Genomic DNA, 22,691 nt, shown 5'->3' with positions numbered 1-22,691 from the left:
ACAGTTCTAACTGGCCATTTCAGTCTCCAAAGTCCTAGTAAAATGCACTTTATCTCTTTAAAACCGCCTGGAAATTACATAAAAACATAGCACAAAACGAAATTATTTCTCATTCCAATTGCTGTGAAAAAAAGCCTAAAAATGAAATCAGTCCTTTAATGTCAATTGGGAGGATCGGTCCCCCTCTGTGGGAGGGGTGCTACATCCCCCACAGCCAGTGACCAGATATTTGTGTGACCCCCCCTTTGAAGTTGTCAGTTTGTTCTTGGTAGTGGGTGCAGGAATGAGCTCACACCTCCTAGTCAAGCTTTAGACACACTTGGCCTCCTTTGAAATCCCTGAGCCCCTGCCCTCAAGTGAAGCAGAGCAGGGAATTATGATGCCCTCCATAGCATTACATGTTACTGCAGGATGCCTCACATGTAGGTGCGACTTCCAGTGCGGAAGCGGGCCTCTAATTGCGATGTTTCCTGCCTAGCCCAAACTGGTTTTTCCTGTATTCTGTGCCTCTTCAAAGGTGATTGAAGTCTTGTTGGTGGAAACATAATGTACATTGCTTTAGTCAAGCCCCCCACAGCATATTTCCCTGACATTTCTGTGCGAGCAGTGCTAGCTTTTCACTGTGGCATTTTAAAACCATTTTTCTTTTTGCACACGTGTGCAAGCTGTTTTTTCATCTAATGTTTGTCTTGTATGTCATGGGAATCTTTAATTTCACCTTTTTGAGCAAGTTTGCATTCGCTGTTGATCCATTGACAATGAGGGGTAGGCCCCCTTTCACACGGTTCTCTGATTTGATATGAACAAAAGAAAAAGCCAAGCCGTTTTTCGTTTGCAGTGTTTCAAGGGCTGCTGTTCAAATGAGAGGGAAATCAAAAGCCGTGTCTGGTTGTAGTGTCGACATTCTTGGCCCTCATGTGAATTAAAAGTAAAACAAGGTCATTTTTGTGGATGCAGTAGATAACTTTTTGTTATTCAGGTGAAAGAAAAGCAACACAGGGCCGTTTTTGGATGCAGTACTTGGATTTCAGTGTTCAACTGCTTGTTATTCAGGTGAAATGAAAGCAACGCAGAGCCGTTTTTGGATGCAGTGCATAAATTCTTGTCATTCAGGTGAAATGGTGAAATGAAAGCAACGCAGGGCCATATTTGGGTTACAGTGTTCAACTGCTTGCCCCTCATGTGACAGGGAAAGCAAAGCATGGCCGTTTTTGGTGGCAGTGTTTAAATGCGTTTTTTCCAGTGAAAGAGATTAAATGCACCCCACACTCCATTCCACTCAGTTCTTGAGCAGCAGTGGCAGAATGCTGTAACTGACAGCCTATGCCCAATGCCCATCAGTGTCTGGGAACCACTGCCAGGTTGCTGTAACTAACAGCATGCCGGACTCCATGCCCATCAGTGCCTGGACAGCAATGGCAGAATGCTGAACTAATAGCCTGTACTCCATTACCCGCTGTTCGTGAGCAGCAGAGGCAGAATACTGTAGCTGACAGCATAGGCCCTATGCCCATCAGTGTCTGGAAACCACTGCCAGGATGCTGTGACTGACAGCATGCAGGACTCCATGCCCATCAGTGTCTGGACAACAATGCCAGAATGCTTAAGTTGTAGCCTGGTCTCCATTCCCCTCAGTGCTTGAACAGCAGTGGCAGAATTCTGTAACTGACAGCCTAGGCCCAATGCCCATCAGTGTCTGGGAACCACTGCCAGGTTGCTGTAACTAACAGCATGCTGGACTCCAGGCCCATCAGTGCCTGGACAGCAATGGGAGAATGCTGAACTAATAGCCTGCACTCCATTCCCCTCCATTCGTTAACAGCAGAGGTAGAATGCTGTAGCTGACAGCCTAGGCCCTATGCCCATCAGTGTCTGGAAACCACTGCCAGGATGCTGTGACTGACAGCATGCAGGACTCCATGCCCATCAGTGTCTGGACAACAATGCCAGAATGCTTAAGTTATAGCCTGGTCTCCATTCCCCTCAATGCCTGAGCAGTAGTGGCAGAATACTGTAACTGAGAGGCTAGGCCCAATGCCCATCAGTGTCTGGAATCCACTTCTTGGTTGCTGTAACTAACAGCATGCTGGACTCCAGGCCCACCAGTGTCTGGAACCACTGCCAGGATGCTGTGACTGACAGCCAGGACTCTGTGACATTCAGTCCTCCGTACCACTGCCCGGTTTCTGTAACTAACAGCATGCCGGACTCCGTGCCCATCACTGTCTGGACAGCAATGGCAGAATGCTTAACTCATAGCCTTGACTCCATTGCACTCAGTGCTTGAACAGCAGTGGCAGAATGCTGTACCTAACAGCCTAGGCCCAATGCCCATCAGTTTCAGGGAACCACTGCCAGGTTGCTGTAACTAACAGCATGCCAGACTCCATGCCCACCAGTGTCTTTGAACCACTGCCAGGACGCTGTGACATTCAGTCTTCCGTACCACTGCCAGGTTGCTGGAGTCCATGCCCATCAGCGTCGGGCAGCTGGGATCAAAGCTCATCAATGTCTGGCTACCACGCAGGATGCTGGGACTGGAACAACATACTGATCGCTTGTCTACCGCGACTGCTATAGCTGGGGTAGAACCCGCACAAAATGTTCCGATTAGCCTTCTCACTAGTGGAAGGAGGCTGCCTTGGGACAGAGATGTACGTTCGTTCCCCTCTCAACCTGCAGCCTTAAGACTGATAGTCCCACCCCTCTGACCATCGTTGCTCCTATCACCTTGTAGCCTTTGGACTGCAATCTTCCACGGACACTAGACTGTGCCTCTTCCCTCCCTAACACTCCAGTCTGGTACCTTCCGCTGATAGATCGCTGCCCCTCCCCTCCAGCAGCTCTGGGGCTGACACTTTCCAGTGACCATCCTTGCCCCCTCCCCGCTTGCAGTCTTCTGGTACCTTCCACTGACACCCCCTGTATACCTTCCTTTCTGCAGCTCAGTGCTTCCACGTTCCTCTGGGTCTCGCCCGTCTGCCTGTTCTCCATAATGCCCTGGAATGGGCACCCTTGTACATCTTCTCCTCTACACTTCTCAACACCCGTCCCCCACATCTCGCTCTGCAATACTCTCCTGTGGGCACCTTCCCTTTGCACGTGCGCTCACTACACATCTCGTCACTGCTCCTCTGCCCTCGCCCCCTTCACGTCTGCCTCTGAATGTCTCCATTTGCACCTCTCTCTCGTTTGGCACATGTCCTATCCTGCACGTCACCACTGCACACATCCTCCCATTGCATCGTTTCTCTCTGCACTTCAATCTTTTCCCTCTCCGTCTCTCCATGCACATCCTCGCCCCTGCACTACACCCAACGCACAGCCTCTACACATTCCCCGTCCTGGATGCATCCCCAGTGCACCCGCACACCTTTGCTCCTGCACATTTCTCGCCGTCCATCTTCCCACTGCAGCTGCCCCGCACACTGCACAGCTCCCCCAACACAGCTCTCTGCAGCTAGCAGTGCTGTAGCGACCGCCTCCCCCACCCCCAGAAACTCCAGTGGGTTTGTGGAGGTTGTCATTGGGTGGATGGTGTCAGCTGAGCCGCGCTGACTCTCTGTCTTTGGGATGGGGCTGGAGTCTTGCGCTGATTACGGGCTGCTCATTCCAGCTCAACCTGCCGGAGCATCAGACCCTTCCATTCCTTCCTCCTCCTTCTCTCCCTCCTCCACCTCCTCTCCATCTTCCATCCATCTGGGAGAGGGCACAAGATGCCCAGCATTGCAGCACCCGCCAGCGCCTTCTGATCCCATGCTGGACGTCACAGACCTCTGGCTTTTTGCATTTTTTATTGACATTTTGGGATTTTGCGAGCTTTCAGCGCCGACATCCAGACCCCACGAAAAACCCCAATGTCGGTGCAGACAGAAGACGACGAATTGACACCGCTCTGAAGGGGAGGGAGGCGGGCCCCTGCCTGAGCCAAAGAATTGCAGCTTTTCCTTTTTCTATATTGCGTGCAAAGATGATGGGAAGGTGACCGGCTGACCGCGTCGGTGGTCGTATTCCCCGTGGCATCGTGTCGACGCCTGCCATGCACCCATTGCAGCGCAGAGCGAAACTGCCCAGGATGCAGAGCTGAGCAGGACGCAGGCAGGGAGGCAGGCAGGAGGACCGCATTGCTTCTTCGCCAATCGCTCCGCTAGTCCATCTCTGCTTCGTTTGTCTCCACACAGCTTTTGGTCCTGTTACCACCCCCGGGGGGTGGGCGAGGGAGGATGCCAGGAGCCGCCTATGCTATGACCACTGCCCCTCGCCTATGAGTCTGAGCTGACCTGCAGCCGCTCCATGGGATGTGATGTGGAGCGACTGCCGCACCCCTTCTCTTTCCCCAGCGCATCGTAACGCTCGCCCTTTGCTCTTTACAGGATGGCTCGGTTCGGAGACGAGGTGCCGTCCCGGTATGGCGGGATCAGCGGTGGGGGAGCCGGGGCGGCGGGCGGCGCCGGACGTGGGGGCAGCCGGCAGGGCGGACCGCCAGGGGCCCAAAGGATGTACAAACAGTCGATGGCGCAGAGAGCCCGGACCATGGCCCTCTACAACCCCATTCCCGTCCGACAGAACTGCTTCACCGTCAACCGCTCCCTCTTCCTCTTCAGCGAGGACAACGTGGTGAGGAAATACGCCAAAAAGATCACCGAATGGCCATATCCTTTTCACCAAAACTTGGATGACAAGGGAGGTAAGAGGGTAAATGGAGGAGAGGTCGGAGGGAAAGAGTGGGGGCCGTAAGGGCAATCGATGTGTATGGTGGTGGGGTAAAGCTAAACTGGGAACATATCTTGGAGATGATGGGTCATACCGCTGGTGCTGGGTGTTGAAAGCGTTACTCCAACCAGACCACTGGGTGAAAGGTTGTTCCGCTAGGAACCGATTTGCGCCTGTTTTTACAGAATGACTTCCAACATGTGAGGGCTGTCCCTTGGGCTGATCGGTTGGACATTATGACGAGCTATTAACTCGTGAGTGGCTGAAGGGGCAAAGTCTAGGCCACAATATGTTCATGTTCACTGAGGGTTGGCGAGTATTCTCGTCTTCATTTAGAATGTGCTGACTTGCTGGTTTGCAGCGATTGAGGAGGGCTAGGGATAGATGTAGAGTGTGCATGCGTGAAGGAAAGCAGTGGGCTGTGCAGGGTGGACGCAGAGAAGGAAAATGCCGCTTGCGCTTGCTTCGGCTCTCTTGGGAAGTACTCAGTCCTGACATTGCACGCAAGTAGATGGTCTCTAGCTGTATTTGGGGGGTCATCCGGTGACCATTGGCTGGCGTAACTCGCTTCCACAGGGTTGCACAAAATGTCTTACCATTGAGTGGCTTCAAGAGGAGAATGTAGAATGTGTGATGTTGACAGAAAGGACCTCTGTGGCTGTTTTCCCCACGATTTGACTACCTTATCGGTTAGACCGCATGTTGTAGCAGATGGTTTCCCGTGCTTACAGCTACCCATCAATGTTGGTTCTACCAGTCGATAGGGCTAGTCTTGCCTATATAGGTTAGAACAGGTACTGATCGAATTTGTGGATGAATTAATCACCGAAAAAAAAAACAGTCAGCCTCGTCTGCATACCATGGTCATTCCTGGCTGACCAAGGCAATAACAAATATAGCTGTGTTTTGTCAATAAGGCTGTATTGACTTGTAACTCTGAGCCTTCATGCCTGCCAATTGATCTGGCCTGGTGTGTTTACAGTGAATGTTTCTTGCCTGGTCTACCTCCAGAGCCATCTTTGTTGTCTCCAGTGGATCTAGTTCTTCCTGTCTGTACATGAGCATGTGCCCAGAGTCACTAGTGGATTTAGATGGTCAGGCCTGTGTGTGAGATAGTTCCTGGCTTCCAAGTGGAGCTAGTTATTCCTGTCTGTACATGCAATTGTACTCAGGGTCACTAGTGCATTTAGATGGTCTGGCCTGTGTGTGAGATTAATCTCGACTTCCCAGTGGAACTAGTCCTTCCTGTCTGTACATGAGCGTATGGTCTGGCTCCTGAATGGATTTAGTCAGGCCTGTGTTTGAGTTTGTTCTTGGCTCCGTAGTGGATCTAGTTCTTCCCGTCTGCACGTGAGAGTTTGCTCAGGGTCACTAGCAGATTTAGATGGACAAGTCTGTGTGTGAGATTGGGTTTGGCTTCCCAGTGGATCTAGTTCTTCCTTTCTGTATGTGAGAGTGTGTTCAAGGCCACTAGTGGATTTAAATTGTCTGGTTTGTGTGTGAGAAAGTGCTTGGCTTCCCAGTGGATCTAGTTCTTCCTGTCCATACATGACATTTTGGTCAGGGCCACTATTGGATTTAGATAGTCTGGCCTGTGTGTGAAATTGCGCTTGGCTTAACAGTGGATCTATTTATTCCTGTCTGTATATGAGTCCATCACTAGTGGATTTAGAATGTTTGCCCGGTATGTGAGATTGTGCTTGGCCTCCCAGTGGATCTAGTTCTTCCTGTCTGTACATGAGTGTGCCCAGCATCACTAGTGGATTTAGATGGTCTGGTCTGAGTGTGAGATTCTTGCTTGGCTTCCCAGTGGATCTAGTTCTTCCTATCTGTACTAAAGAGTGTGCTCAGGGTCACAAGTCGATTTAGGTGGTCTGGCCTGTGTGTGAGATTCTTGCTTGTCTTCTCAGTGGATCTAGTTCTTCTGTCTGTACATGAGCGTGTGTTGAGGGTCACTAGTGGTTTTAGCTGGTCAGGCCTGTGTGTGAGATAGTGCTTGCCTTCCTAGTAGATCTAGTTCTTCCTGTCTGTACATGAGGGTGTGCTGAGGGTCACTCGTTGATTTAAATGGACTGGCCTGTGTGTGAGCTTGTCCTCCCAGGGGATCTAGTTTTACCTGTCAGTACCTGAGTGTGTCCAGGGTCACTAGTGGATTTAGATGGCATGACTGTGTGTGAGATTCTTGCTTGGCTTCCCAGTGGCTTTAGATCTTCCTGTCTGTACATGAGATTGTACTCAGGGTCAATAGTGCATTTAGACGTTCTGGCCTGTGCGTGAGATTATCCTTGGCTTCACAGTGGATCTTGTTCTTCCTGTCTGTACATGACAGTGTGTTCAGTGCCACTAGTGGATTTAGATGGTCTGACCTGTGTGTGAGATTGTGCTTGGATTCTAAGTCGACCTAGTTCTACCTATCTGCACGTGTGTTCAGGATCATGAGTGGATTTAGAGTGTCTGGCCTGTGTGAGATTGTGCTTGGCTTCCCAGTGGATCTAGTTCTTCCTGTCTGTACACGAGCGTCTCCCCAGGGTCACAAGTGGATTACGATGGTCTGGCCTGTGTGTGAGATTGTGCTTGGCTTCCTATTGGACCTAGTTCTTCCTGTCTGCTCATGAGTGTGCTCAGGGTCATTGGTTGATTTAGATGGTCTGGCCTGTGTGTGAGACTGTACTTGGCTTCCCAGTGGATCTATGTAAATGAGCATGTGCTCAGTGTCACTAGTGGGTTTAGATGGTGTGACCTATGCGTGAGATTGCACTTCGCTTCCCAGTCGATTGCGTTCTTTCTGTCTGTACCTGAGCATGTGCTCAGAGTCACTAGTGGATTTAGATGGCCAGGCCTGTGTGTTAGACTGTGCTTGGCTTCCCAGTGGATGTAGTTCTTCTTGTCTGTACATGCCAGTGTGATCATGGTCACTGAAGGATTTAGATGGTCTGGCCTGTGTGTGAGATTGTGCTTGGCTTCCCAGTGGATCTATTTCTCCCTGTCTATACACGAGCGTGTGTTGAGAGTCACTAGTGCATTTAGCTGGTCAGGCCTGTGTGTCAGATAATTCTTGGCTTCCCAGTGGATCTAGCTGTTCCTGCCTGTACATGAGAGTGTGATCTGGGTCACTAGTGGATTTAAATGGGCTGGCCTGTGTGTGAGATTTTGCTTCCCTTCCCAGTAGATCTAGTTCTTCATTGTATGTGTATGAGCATGCGCTCAGGATCATGAGTGGATTTAGATGGTCTGGTCTGTCTGAGATTGTGCTTGGCTTCCCACTGGATCTAGTTCTTCCTGTCTGTACACGAGACTGTGCTCAGGGTCACTAGTGGATTTAGATAGTCTGGTCTGTGTGTGAGATTATGCTTGGCTTCCCAGTGGATCTAGTTACTCCTGTCTGTACATGAGTGTGTGCTCAGGCTCATGATGTGGATTTAGATGGTCAGGCCTGTGTGTGAGATTAAGCTTGGCTTACTAGTGGCTCAAGGACTTCCTGTCTGCACACAAGAGTGTGCTTAGGGTCACTAGTTGATTTAGATGGTCTGGCCTGTGTGTGAGCTTGTCCTTCCAGGGGATCTAGTTTTTCCTGTCAGTACCTGAGTGTGTCCAGGTTCACTAGTGGATGCAGATGATATGGCCTGTGTGTGTGATTCTTGCTTGGCTTCTCAGTATGTCTAGTTCTAACTGTCTTACATGAGGGCGTGCTCGTGGTCACACGTCGATTTAGGTCTGTGTGTGAGGTTGTGCATAGCTTCCCAAAGTTCTTCCTATCTGTACTAGAGAGTGTGTTTAGGGTCACTAGTGGATTTACATCGTCCGAACTGTGTATGAGATTGTGTTTGGCTTCCCAGTGGATCTAGTTCTTCCTGTCTGTACAGGAAACTGTGCTCAGGGTAAATAATGGATGTAGATGTTCTGGCCTGTGAGTGAGATTGTCCTTGGCCTACCAGTGGGTTTAGTTCATGTCTGTACACGAGTGTGTGACCAGGGTCACTAGTGGATCCGGGAGGATAACTCACCGACAACGTGCTCACTTTAGTTCTTCTTGTATGTACACAAGACTGTGCCCAGTATCACTAGTGGATTTAGATGGTCTGGCCTGTGTGTGAGGTTTTGCTTGGCCTCCGATTTCTTCCTGTCTGCACATGAGAGTGTGCTCAGGGTCATTTGTTAATTTAGATGGTCTGTCCTGTGTGTAAGATTGTGCTTGGTTTCCCAGTGGATCTAGTTCTTCCTGTATGTACACAGGACTGTGCTCAGTGTCACTAGTGGAGTTAGATGATCTGGCCTGTGTGTTAGACAGTGCTTGGCTTGCTAGTGGATCTATGTACATGAGCATGTGCTCAGGGTGACTAGTGGATTTAGATGGTCTGACCTGTGCGTGAGATTGCACTTCGCTTCCCAGTGGGTGTAGTTCTTCTTGTCTGTATTTGCCAGTGTGGTCATGGTCACTAGAGGATTTAGATGGTCTGGCCTGTGTGTGAGGTTGTGCATGGCTTCCTAGTGGATCTAGTTGTTCCTGTCTGTACATGAGTGTCCTCAGGGCCACAAGTGGATTTACATGATCTGGCCTGTGTGTGAGATTGAGCTTGGCTTCCCAGTGGATCTATTTCTTCCTGTCTGTAAATATGCGTATGCTCAGGGTCATTAGTCGATTTAGATGATCTGATCTGAGTGTGAGATTGTGCTTGGCTTCCCAGTGGATCTATTTCACCCTGTTTGTACATTACAGTGTGCTCAGGGTCACTAGTGGATTTAGATGGCCTGGCCTGTGTGTGAGAGTGTTCTTGGCTTCCCAGTGGATCTAGCCCTTCCTATCTGTACATGAGGGTGTGTTCAGGCTCACGAGTGGATTTAGATGGTCTGGTCTGTGTGTGAGATTGTGCTTGGCTTCCCAATGGATCTAGTTCCTCCTGTCTGTATATGAGCGTCTGCTCAGGGTCAGTAGCAGATTTAGATGGTCTGCCCTGTGTTTGGATTGTGCTTGGTTTCCCAGTCGATCTAGTTCTTCCTGTCTGTATATGAGCGTTTGCTCAGGCTCACTAGTGGATTTAGATGGTCTGGCCTGTGTTTGGATTGTGCTTAGCTTCCTAATAGATCTAGTCCTTCCTGTCCGTGCCTGAGCGGGTGCTCAGGGTCCCAAGTGGGTTTAAATTGTCTGGCCTGTGTGTTAGATTGTGTTTGGCCTCCCAATGATTCTAGTTCTTCCTGTCTCTGCATGAGAGTGCTCAGTGCTCTCAGGGTCACTAGTTGATTTAGATGGTCTGGCCTATGTGTGAGATTGTGCTTGGCTTCCCAGCAGGTCTGGTTGTTCTAGTCTTGTTTCACCATTTAAGGTAGTTTTAGGCTCTAGGGTTGGAACCTGCCAGTGCTGAGCTCCAGTTATATTGATCATGAGCAAGATCACAGGAGTAATTGTAGGGGTTTAGCCCAAGCCCCTGTTTGGTTGGATAAGAAAAATGGTGGTCTCCTGGTTATCTCGCTTGGAAGTTAGTGAAGTAATTACTGTGACACTTTATTCCATACGAATTGGTTCGTTTTTATTAGTGGTGGTTGTACTTGCATTGAGTTTTACATACTCATAGTTGTTTTTGAGAAACACTGTTTCAACCTAGATAAGCAAGTTAGGTCAGCCGACACGTGTTTCGACCCGTACGGTCTTTCTCAAGGCATTTAATTCTGGTGTGTGCCCTCTGTGGGGTTCTGTTGGAATGTGGACTGTCCCTACGGCAGTCCAGGCTCCTGTTGGGCCCTGAGTGCTTCTCTGTAGTCCTCGGCGGCGGTGCTTGTTTCACCATTTAGTTTATTGAACTAAACTTGTGTATCATTGTATGAGACCTTGCACTGTTTTTCCAGTGCATTCAGCTTGCCAGTATATGATGTTATACTTGGGTTCCTTAGTGGTTTTAGCTTTATAACTTATATAAGAGGTTTCCCCAGTTGCTCTGTCAGGTCTGGTCAGTAGACGAGGATGTGCTTGGTTTCCGCATTGATTTTACATGGTCTGGTCTGTCTTTGATATTTCCCCCCATTTGCACCTTTGGCCTCGCTGGTTTGGTCTCTATATTTCACGCTTGGTTTCCTAGTGATCATAACAGGTGTGATATATATATATATATATATATATATATATATATATATATATATATATATATATATATACATATATATATATATATATATATATATATATATATATATATATATATATATATATATATATATATATCTACACACACACACACACACACACACAGCAGGTCTTGAAGTGTTTACCCAGTAGAACTAGCTGAACAGGTCTATGCTAATACTAAGCTAATGCATTGTTTATCCTGTGGGCGTAGGGGGCGGTTTTACACACTAGTGTACAGGCCCGTGTACATGGTCCAAAGTGCAGGTTTTCATTCAAACAGTAGGACCACTATATACAGCTACCTCTAATGGTGACAACAGGCGAAGCTGTGCAAATTGGCATTGTCTCTATATATCCTAAGGCAACAGCTCCCTCTAGCTGTGACAACAGGCAAAGCTCCTGCATCAGACAAACATACAGGAACAAAAATACATCTGGGCTTTTATTATATTATTATATTAGATGTATGTACACACACATACACATGTGTATATGTATACATACATATACACATGCCACACCCACGCGCACAGTAGTTCTCCAGTTCCTGTGAGGGTTTATCTGGCCTTTTCTACAAGACATTAGTCAGTGAATCTAGTTGGCTTTGTCACTATGTAGGTCTTGCTTGGATTCCTAACTGTACTTAAACCCCATTGTCTATGGGTAGTCCTTAGTTTCTCCAGTAAGGTGTGTTATCCTAGTTTATGCAGGAGCGCAAACGTTGTTTCCTGAGTATATATTAGTGGCTTTATGTGTGTATATTAGGCTTCCTTGCCTACTGGGGATGTGCGCTGGCTATTTGCCACAGACTGCTCCTTTTTGGGTGTGGCTGCTCCTACATTTGTTGAAGTCCGTCCTCATCTGTAATGCCCATGTTTTGATGTATTTGTGTCTGTAGTTCCACCACATGTGGCTGGGGTTATTCTCATATTATCACGTGAATCTAACTCGTGAGGATGGTCTTCGCTTCTCCACTGGGCTCAGCAGGTCTTTGCTATATGCGTTGCTATCTATGGGCAATTTGCTTGATTAACCTATCTGCCCTGGTCTATACACTGGGTCTTGGATCATTCACCTAATCAACTTTGTTGGTTGGCCTGGTCTGTTGCTGTGTTATGCTTGGTTTCACCATTGCTCACCTTTTCTCCCACTTCGTGAACCCCTCTTTGTCTATGCCACCCTCATCCCAACTAACACACTTCCTGCTAAAATCTCCTTCTACCCTACTCACACACACAAATTCTCCACATACGGCCACTGCATGCCTTGCTGTTACCACATAAACATTTATCAAGCTTTGTCCAAGCTCTCTCTTCTAGCCGTATCACTCCCCCTACATCAGTGGCTATACAGAATAATAGTCTCATCAGAGTTTTGTTTCTCTTTCCTTCGAATAATAAACTCCAAAATAATTTCACCATACCCATAAGAAACTGAACTGCAACAGGCCACGTGACCTCAAACCTGGAGGTTTCACATTTGCCTCTCCCTTGACCCCAACAGCAACACCAATCACTCTTTTTTCACAAAGCCATACATAGCACGGCCAACAAACCAGAAGGGTGCAATACAATAGCACTACCATACACTACATTACATTTTGTTTAGGTGCCCTGGTCTGCATTTGAGGCTTTGCTTTCTTTTCCCTGAACCCTGTTCCCTATGCAAGGTCTTGCTCTCGTATCCACTGGATTTGGCTCACTGGTATATCTATAAAGTTCTGTGGGTTTTCCCAAATGCATCCAACTAGCCTGGTCTATATATGAATGCATGCTCAGTTTCACCAAAAGGGGTGGCATACTGGTTTATCTATGACGTTGTGCTCGCTTTACCAGTGGAGCTTGATGACCTGCTCTTTATGCACCTATTTCTGTTACCCAGTGGGTCAAGCTGGACTGGTGCATATATGAACGTAAGCTCGGTTTCACTATTTGAAAAATCTGACTGGTCTACCTATGAGGGCAAAACAATGAGAGGGGGTGGTGTCACTTGAGGAAACTATCAAAAAACGAATTCATGTTTACTTAATGCTGAAACCATCAATGGGCATGGCACCGGACAAAGCGCAGAACCAAACGGAATATGAAAACATTTTTTAATGGCGATACTGTTGTATACAAAAACAAACATACAGGGACAAAATAAAGTCACAATTTCACTTAAATGTGCAATTCTCAATTCACAAGACAAGGGTCATCTTGCGTCTGCTGGTCTGGAAATAAGGTGCCGGTAACAACGTGTGAAGGCAACTTTTCTGGACTGTCATAGTCCGAGCCTACCAGTAGGGGCAGTGAACTACCGGCAGGACTGACCTGCCGGTAGTTCGGGCCCCTACCAACAGATAATTCACTGACGGACCGGCACTGTTGACAACGGTTCTGGTGGTTCAGTGATTCCCATCCCATGGAGTCCTACGGGTCTCCATGGGAATTTGAACTTACCGTTACTCCGCTGCTTGTAATATCCTGGTAATAACGGGATAGCGGGTGGCGGAAGTGGTAAGCTGAGATTGGTGGTAAACCGCCGGTACTACAGGCGGCTTACCGGCAATCTCGTAATAATCCCCAATATATACAAAGAAGACACAAAGAATGTATTTTTGGTCTCGTCATTGATAGAATGAAAAATTAGTGTAACAATAAACCCCCTTAACTTGGAGTGCCCCCTCAAAAAGAAGGAACATGTGCAAATGTGATGAAATCACAAAGCACTATACAAGTGCACTAAAGAAACAATGTGGTGCACAGGAAACCACTATTCACAATCATAATGCATGCTCTACTAGCAGAGGTAATATTGTACAATGGGCTAAGAAAGGTAATTTTGTACATAAGTTAAAACCTTCACCTCTGCTAGTTTCGACTAGAAAATGAATGCATCATTGGAATTGCAAACAGTATTCGTCAGGACCACACGTGTATCAATTGGAATTGAAAAAAACAAATGAGACCCACATTTGAACTGTTTCCATGGCTGAAATGAAACGATGTTCTCAGAATGATCTTACTGCCAGGCCAGCCGAGGTGCCACATACCTCTCGCATTCGTTCAAGAGGACTCTATTCCTTTGTGATGCATAGTAGCCAAAGTATATGAACAGAGTACTATAAACCTGAAATACATACATTTAAATAAACCATTAGGCCCTGTTCAATGTATACACATCCTACGAGGTCATCATGTACTTCCCAAGTGGAGCTGTGTGCATTGCTTCATCGCTGACAGTCTATTTACCCAGTGGCTCTAGCGGGCCTGGTACATATTTGAATATATGCTCAAGTTCACCAATGAAGTTAGGTGGCTTGTCTACTAATTACGCCATGGTGGGTTTCCCCAGTGGAGCTGGCATGCTTGGTGTGTATATTTGATCACTCAGTCAGTGTCCCTAGTAGAGCCAGCATGCTTAGTGTGTATACCTGATCACTTACTAGTCACTTTCTCCACTGGCGAATGTATGGTCAGTTTTACAAATTAAGTTAGTTGGCTGGTGTACTTATGTGGTCATGGTGGGTTTCCCCAGTGGAGACAGAGTGCTTGATGTGTATACTTGATTACTCAGTCAGTTTCCCTATGCAGCCGGTGTGCTTAGTTTGTATACTTGATCACTTACAGTCACTTTCTCCAGTGGCGAATGTATGGTCAGTTTTATTAGTGAAGTTAGCTGGCTGTTATACTTATGAGGTCATGGTGGGTTTCCCCACTAAATCTGGCATGCTTGGTGTGCATACTTGAACACGTACAGTCGGTTTTCGCAGTAGATTTAGCTAGCCCACTTTAGAGATGAAACTTCCCCCTTTGGGCTAGCTGACCGTGGCTATGCCGTAAGTTCCTGCTCAAATTTCCCAGCGACTCTACAACCCGTCGTATAGATATCAGGTAATGCCCAGGCCCCCTTTAATCTCTCGGGCCTTTAGGTAGACACCGCTGGCAATTCCTACACATGAGATAATGCCTGATTTCTTCAGTGTAGCTAGTCAACCTGGCATCTCTAGTACATCTATCTGGCCTGCTCTATTTCTGGTCTATGCTTGGTATCGCGTGTAGATTTGTCTGGGCCTGTCTATAAAAGGGCCATCTTTATGTGTTATACTTTATATAAGTTGGATGTTGGTTGGAATACTATACATTGGTAGAGACATTCATATTTGTTACTCTTTATATAGAGTGAAATATTGGCCTGCCTTTTACTGCCACTGCTCTTAGATGGTAATGCCTTAAACTCTATGCATAGTTTGAATGGTTGTTGTATGCAAATAGTGTTATGCTCTGTATAGGGTGAAATATCAATTGTTGTCAAAATATACACAGAGTGAGCGACCAACTATGTCATAGTGCACATATGGTGATATATTGATATTTTACTATATATTCCTTTGCATATGGTGATACTGAATCGGTGCGCCTTCCTGTACATAGTGTGTGATATAACCCTGTGGGTAATATTCTGTGTAGGGTTAGATATTTATGTTTTATACTGTATTGGAGGTAAGGCAGCAATCTTAATCAGTCTGTGCATAGAGGATACTTTAGCAATGCTATACTGTACATACAGTGAGATATTGGACACTAGTACGCTGTAAATACCGTGGTATATGCAGCCCCATGAGGCTGCACTGAGCTTGTGTGGGCGGGAAGGGGAGCTTACATTTATTACTGAGTGCAGCACTGTGCATGTGCTGTTATGCAAAAATCTGTGTGTGCCACACAGAATTTCGGCTGTTACATTAATCTGTATGCCTGTGACCTAATACATAAGGTCTCGCATTGTTTTTCATAAGTTATAATGTACAGGGTTTGATATAGTTACACCAATCTCTGTGGCGTGACGTATCTTTGTGTGCGTTAGGGCATTTTATAAACTGATTCACAAAACGTTATATTTGCTTCCTAGCCATATTCTGCCCTGTGGGTCCATAATCTGTCTATGCTACTTCACCTTGGCTATGACATTGATTTCCATGTAGTAAGCGTGTGACCTATAGATTCATATGCCCGCAGCGAGTGCCGTACCCGGCATTATGGACCTGAAGTATGTGCCCTCAGCCTTTAACGAGGTGTGAGGGGCCATATCGCCCAGTACGGCCCGACCTGCAGGTCCATAAAGCTTTTATAACCTGTCTTTGCTATTAAAATAATGCTTAAAGCAGACCTTATGATATGATATGTTATAGTGTTATACCCACCGACACAAGATGCCATGATGAACATTACATTTTACAATTGCTGCTTAACATTACATTTATATGTATATTTTGTACTGTGTATATATGTCACATTGTAAACATCTGTATGCAATATTGTAACTATGCAGGGATACTGAACTTTGTGTTGAAATGTGACTGGCATATTATATTGATGTCAGCATGGTTTATAGTGTACAAAGGTATTTACATTGATTTGCGTTTTATAATGAACATGCTATGGTACATTTGTGTACTGTAAACCAGTCATATTTCCACAGCTTTGGATCTTTTATAGATTCACATGCTGTGAATATTCCCTTTCACCAGGCTGCGAATCCTTCGGTTACATATTTGTAAATGTCTTTTTATTATCCTTTACCCAAGGGAAAACTTTAACACCTTTTGCAGCCCATCCACCTTCTTATGGGTGCTTATGGTCTTCACCTATGGGACCTTAGTATGTAGCTCTACCCCTGCAGCCTCCCTTCAGATTTCAACAGTCTTTTGTTGTTATAAGCAGCCATCGAGTCACTTCTCTACTACGAAATCAAACTTTAGAAAACTAAAATTCAGGAAGGAATTTGCTTCAGCAGAGCACCCGTGACAGATACGTGCTTTATTTTTCTACATTATGGATGTGTGAGGTTTCAGAAATGCAAAATGTACACAAAGGTATAGTCTTCTGAATGTTTACCATTTATTAAAATAGAAAGGGGTGAGAATGTCCTTACCTAGCAAACTAAGATTAAACAAGTGCCCAAAAAGCATCTGACACTCACACTAATACTTATAACAATATGGAACATTTGACTGTCTTCAGTTCAACACAAAAATGCAAAAGTTCCCACTTACAGTTTTTAGAAAGTACTTCTTGTGACAAGGGTTGGACTCCCTTCCCCAGGATCAGTTCAGGAATACCCGTGGAAAAGTTCTGATTCAACAAAACTTTGTTCAGTTCATCACAAAAGGTCTTTTCCATCCACTGTGTCCTTCCACTTGGTAAAATAAATGTCTTTCACAAACACTTGTTCGCAAACCAAAACAATTATTGTCCTCCACAGTATCCTGATAAGGCAAGGGTCTCTTCCACAAAACACTAGTTCACAATCCAAGGCTGTTGTTTTTCTCCACACAATGGCTTTCTCATGATTCAAAGCAAATGTTAGCATATCACAATACTTCTTCCAATAGCATGCTTTTGTCAAGATAGCACAACAACTACTTATGGTGATGCCACAGTTTGTCAAAATGATATAATTACCATTGTCTTTCCACAACACCTTTTTACCACAACCACACTTCTTCATATCAACTGTTTCATTTCTGGTCTGCTTGCCTGCCAGAACTAACTACTAGTGGTCCTTTTCCTGGTTCACTCTCCTGCCAGGAAAAAATCTACTACTACTACAGGTGGTATTTACTGTTAGTTGCAACATGGGTTACAGATTTCCCCGGAGTGGTTTCCCCATTTTGACATCTCATAAAGCAGTACATCGAATCATCCAGTAAGTTCTTTACTTTTTAGGGCACCCCGTCAGGGTGACTCCTTCCCGGGGTCATTGAGTGCTGGGAGGGGCCTCAACTGCTTTAGTGTTAGCAGGGAGGACCCTGAGGTGTCCCTAAACGGATTTAATCTGGATACCGGAGTCGCCTCTTTAAAGGGCTAAACGTATCAGGGTCACACCCGAGGTTCCCTGGCCAGGGGCTAAAAATACTGGGGAAATTCCAGAGGGCCCCTAGTTAGGGGCTAAACCTACCAGGGTTTCCACTCGGGCTAAACAAACCAGGGTTTCCATGATGGAGGCCACAGCCCATCATATGGACACTTCAGCTCATGGCACCATGATTGGAATTGATGCCTCCTGCCAAGCGTGGCTCCACGCTACCAATTTTTGAAGAGAGGTCCAAGAAAAGGTTCTTGTTCTGCCTTTCAAGGGCAAGGATCTTTTCCATCCCTGAACTAACGGGGAACTGAATAAAACAAAGGCTAGAATACTAACAGTCAAGTCATTGTCGGTTCTAGCAAAGCCTAGTCCTTCCAAATTATCCTACCCTCAGAAAACAGACTCTTGGTCAAGATCTTTTTTGGGCTTCAGAGGGTTTCCGGAAGGTAAATCGTACCAACCCGATGTTCCTCTAGTGTGCCTCAACGCCAGCAACAGAGACAAGGCAGCCATTTTTTCTCCTGATCCTCAGCCGTCTCCTCTACAGCAGGCGCCCTTGCCACCGATAAGTCTGCTTAATGATGTCTTCCATCGGTCCCATTAATCGCCAGTGCGAGGGAGGATTTCTTCTAATCTGGACGAATGGATAACCGTTATCGATGACCGGTGGGTTTTGTCTATCGCCCGTGCAGGTTTTCGGTGTCCCCTTCCGGATACCCTACCTTTTCATCCTCCTTTAAGACAGACGGGGTCACCCTCTCTCTGGGCCGAGGTGCAAAAGCTTCTGAACCTCAGGGCGGTGGAGCGTGATCCCCCACCGTAAGAGGGGGAGAGATTATATTCCTGTCTGTTCACAGTGCCCAAACCCAACCAGGCTGGCCTGTGCATTATTCTAGATATCTCCAATTTCAACATGTACCTTCCCCAGGAAAAATTCAAGATGATCACTCCCAAGCAGATCAGATCCTCCCTCTTGAAGGACGATTGGCTCTGCGTGGTTGATCTCCAAGATGCATATATGCATATTCCAATATGGCCCCAACACCGCAAATTCCTTCGATTCTCAGTAGGGACGGAACATTTTCAGTATCGAGTGCTCAGTTCACTCCCATGGGTTTTTACAAAAATGATAGCGGTTATTGCAGCGTTCCTCAGGCTCCAAGGAGTCCACGTTTACCCATATTTGGTCGATTGGCTCCTTCAAAATCATTATCCGCAAACTGCAGTGAACCATCTGGAGTTGCTTCTCCAACTGCTGTTCTGGCTGGGACTGTTGGTGTACTGGCGAAAATCATTGATGGTGGTTTTTCAGAACCTGACTTTCTTAGGTTTTCGCTGTGATACGATCAAGGCCACGTTTTTTATGACTGAGGACAGGATGACAGATTTATCGGCCACGTGCTACCTGTCCATCAACTCATGCCACAGGTCAGATTGGTGGTTTCAGAGGCTTCTGGGCCTTATGGCTTCATGTGTTGTAGCCCTTCCTTCCAGGTTGAAGATGAGAAGTACGCAATTGGTGTTCAGGGTATCAAGCATCAGACCCAGACTCGTGGTTGATTCCAATCCCCGCGATTATGACTACAGATATCCACTGTGTTCGGACCCCACCAACAACCTCTTGGTCGGAGCCTCCTTTTGGGAGCCCTCCCCTAAAGTCACATTAATGAGAGACTCCTCCCATATCGACTGGGGTGCAAAGTTGGAACACCTAGAGGTTTTCGATCTGTGGTCGCCACAGGACAGCAAGTGCCATATCAATTACCTCGAGCTCTTGGCAATTTTTCTGGTATTGAAAGCCTTTCGACCTTCCATCAGCGGGAAAGTAGTTAGAGTGCGCACAGACAATTTGGTGGCGATGTTCTATGTGAACAAACAGGGAGGTACCAGGGCTGCGCCGCTAGTAGACCTAGCTATTCACATTTAGGAATGGGCTGTGCAGAACAACATCTGGCTACAGGCAGTACAGATTCCGGGGCAGAACAATTTTGCAGCGGATTCTCACAGCCACCAGTCTGTGGCGACAAAAAGGGTTCTTCTCCACCTTTTTTCACACTGTGGCACTCTGACAGTGGACTTGTGCACAACATCGGCCAACAAAAAGCTTCCATAGTATGCTTCCAAGTAGGGGCTCGGTCCACATTCCTTGGGGGATGCTCTCGAGATTTCATAGGACAAAATGTGGGCGTATGCCTTCCCTCCACTTCTCTTGATTCATCGGGCACTCTTGAAACACAGGAGGGGGCAACAATTGCACTCTGCTTTGCTCTTCATAGCTCTTTTGGGGGCCAGTCAGGTTTTGGTTCTCGCAGCTTCAGCATCTGTCAGTACACACTCCGATCAGGTTGCCGAGATTTCCAATCTTCTGCACCAGAACAGACAACAGGCATGTCACCCTCCCAAAATCCTTAAGCTTAGCAGCATGGTTCCTGAGTTCAACTCGCTAGCGCAGTTCAGTCTTTCCTAAGACAAAATGCGTATTATTGAAGCGAGACACACACCTTTGACACAAGCTCAATACAAAAGCAAGTGGCTTTGTTTCAGTCACTGGTGCCTTGCCTGATCCTCGTCAAGCTTCTATTGACTGTGTCCTGTCATTCATCGCGACCTGGCAGCCACCGGCATCCGCATTTTGTCATGTAGAACGTATTTATCCGCCATCTGTGCTTACCTTAGCATAGATGCTTGCTCTTTTACGCTCAAAAATCCAATCATAAAACGGCATTTCTCTGGTCTTCTTCTTTTTCCTCACCCTCATTGGGATCTCATTATAGTCCTCACTGCTGTGTCTCAAACTCTTTGAGCCCCTAGCCACTACAGAGCTAACATTCCTCACCTGGAAAGGGGCTTTCTTGATAGCTATTACATCGTCCAGAAGAATAAGTGAGGTACAGACTCTTTCCATGGAGCATCCCTTTTTGACCTTTCATAAGGCTAAGGTGGTGCTCCACACACATCCATCTTTTTTTCTAAAGATTGTTCCTGATTTTCAGATTAACCAGTCTATTTCCTTGCTGGTTTTCTTTGCTGGTTCTCTTTCCAGACCTGGTGGGTCCTCCACAATCTAGAAGGGCGCTCAAGCTTTATTTACAAAGAACAAGCGACTTCAGAAGCTCTTCACAGCCTTTTTGTTACCTTTGGGAATCCTAAAGGAACCCAAGCCTCCAAAGCTTCCATTTCGCGTTGGGTTGCTTTGTGCATTTTGGAAGCTTATTCAGTACAAGGCCTTCATGCCCCAAAGGGCATCCATGCACACTTGGTGCGGGGGAAAGCTGCGGCTGTAGCTTTACAAAAATATGTTCCATGGGAAATCATTGCCAAAGCGGCCCCATGGGCCTCTCCTTCGGCTTTTGTAAGCACTATTGTCTTCATCTCAGTTCCCGGGCAGATGCGCAGTTTGGCCAGGTCATGCTTAAAACCCTTTTTCAGTAAGGGAATTTTCCATCCATCTGTTTAATAAATCAGTGCTTGCGAATCCCCCAAAAGTATGCAGGAAAGGGTACGGAAGTAGGAGTATAACGAAGTTACTCACCGTTGCAACTGTCGTAGTCCTTGTCCATATACCCCTTTCCTTCATTCGCCTGCCCACATTCCCCTCTAAAAAGTTTCCTCTCTTTACTAAATTGTCCTTCAACTTTGGCGATAGAAAAGGACTGAAGGGTGATGCGCTGGGCAGGACTCAGGAAGGTGCCGTTACAGCTATGCGCGACGGCCCCGGCCTAAAAATAAAAGGAGGACAATAACATTGTTGATGCTTCAAAAAGTGCTCCAGTCGCGTCATGAAGGACGGAATGTCCCAAAAGTATGGAGGAAAGCGGGCTATGGACTAGGAGTACGATAGTCACTACAGTGAGTAACTTTGTTAAACTAACAGATACCGATTGTGATACAGACCCACATGATGCAATGTCTACCACAACAAGGTCACCACCCAGGGGCACTGACAGTACTTCGATAGACGAGTCACCAAAAAGCCTTCGGCAACCGTAACCACCTGATGAGATCAGGGCCTTCCACTTAATGATGTCCAGGGCATGCCAAGAGTTCAGTTTTACGCCAGCAGAAGGTTCAGGCACAATGATGGCATATTTTTCGGTAGAAACGTTTATTGATCAAGAAGGGGTTGGAAAAATGTCTATTTATCCCTAAACCTAGGAGGGGTTTCCCATACACAAAGAAAACGAGTGAAATTGTCAGGTTGTCCAAAACTAAAAAGTCGGTCATTGTCTTGTCTCAAAAAGCCTACTTCTGTCCCTAACACTAATACTTAAATCAACTGGACAAGGATGATCTTCTTCCCAAAGTATAGTGTTCATTGTGGTTTCCACCAACAGAAAAGTTACCAGTCTCTTGTGTAATCAAAACTGATTAAATAAACAATGTTCATAAATGTAACACTCCAAGGCTAGGGTTGTGCTCCTTTCCCCTAGACGTCTTCCTGTTCAACTTTCCTTCCTTTTGGGCCCCTGAGCCCCGGGTCTTCTTAGGTAAATGTCACTGGGTAATCCACAAGGATATAAGTCTCAGATTCACAGTTCCTTATCTCATCAACTTGGCACACTACCTACTAAGCGCAGGATTCCTTCTAATTAATCCTTTTCACTTCTAGGGTTCTTGACTCACTTATTCTCAAACTCTCATGTTGGTGCGGGTCCCAGGCTCACAATATTCGGAATGGCTTGGTTTGCTCTCCTGCCATGCAACTGCCCTCTCATGGACTATCTCTATTACTCTCACAGGGTCAGTGGTCGAAGTGAGCGGTAGCGGTCGGGAGCGGTGCTCCTCTACTTTTTTAAATTACCTTTTACAGCGCTTATACTATTATTTTAAAAAGAAACCATTCCGGAATGGTTTCGTTTTAAAATAAAAGTGTAGAAAGAAGTTGAAACTTGCACTTTCCTTCCACTGTACTGAACGTTCCCTTAAACAGCAGGTGCAAGTGTTTGGGGGTTTGTATGATGCGTGGGAGGGGGCGTGGTGATGGGGTATGTGAGGAGCGGGAGCAGACCAGCAG

At 46.6% G+C, this 22,691-nt stretch overlaps 1 protein-coding gene across 18 annotated transcripts in view; it reads left to right on the top strand.

Moving 5' to 3' along the window:
* Positions 1 to 3,297: 3,297 nt before the first annotated feature.
* CACNA1A (calcium voltage-gated channel subunit alpha1 A) overlaps positions 3,298 to 22,691 on the top strand; it is a 2,932,691-nt gene continuing 2,913,297 nt past the window's right edge. For 6 of the 18 annotated variants that reach the window (XM_069604317.1, XM_069604315.1, XM_069604313.1 and 3 more), the window contains exon 1: positions 3,300 to 4,652. In XM_069604317.1, the coding sequence (XP_069460418.1) occupies positions 4,375 to 4,652 (278 nt within the window). In that variant the 5' untranslated portion in view covers positions 3,300 to 4,374. Of the gene's footprint in view, positions 4,653 to 22,691 lie in introns of all 18 variants that reach the window. The other 12 variants (XM_069604322.1, XM_069604326.1, XM_069604325.1 and 9 more) reach the window with 4 other exon arrangements.

The sequence above is a fragment of the Ambystoma mexicanum genome, chromosome 3q (assembly GCF_040938575.1).
Source record: "Ambystoma mexicanum isolate Mex_15411 chromosome 3q, UKY_AmexF1_1, whole genome shotgun sequence".
Taxonomy (NCBI): domain Eukaryota; kingdom Metazoa; phylum Chordata; class Amphibia; order Caudata; family Ambystomatidae; genus Ambystoma; species Ambystoma mexicanum.
This window is presented reverse-complemented; position numbering and strand designations above follow the sequence as displayed.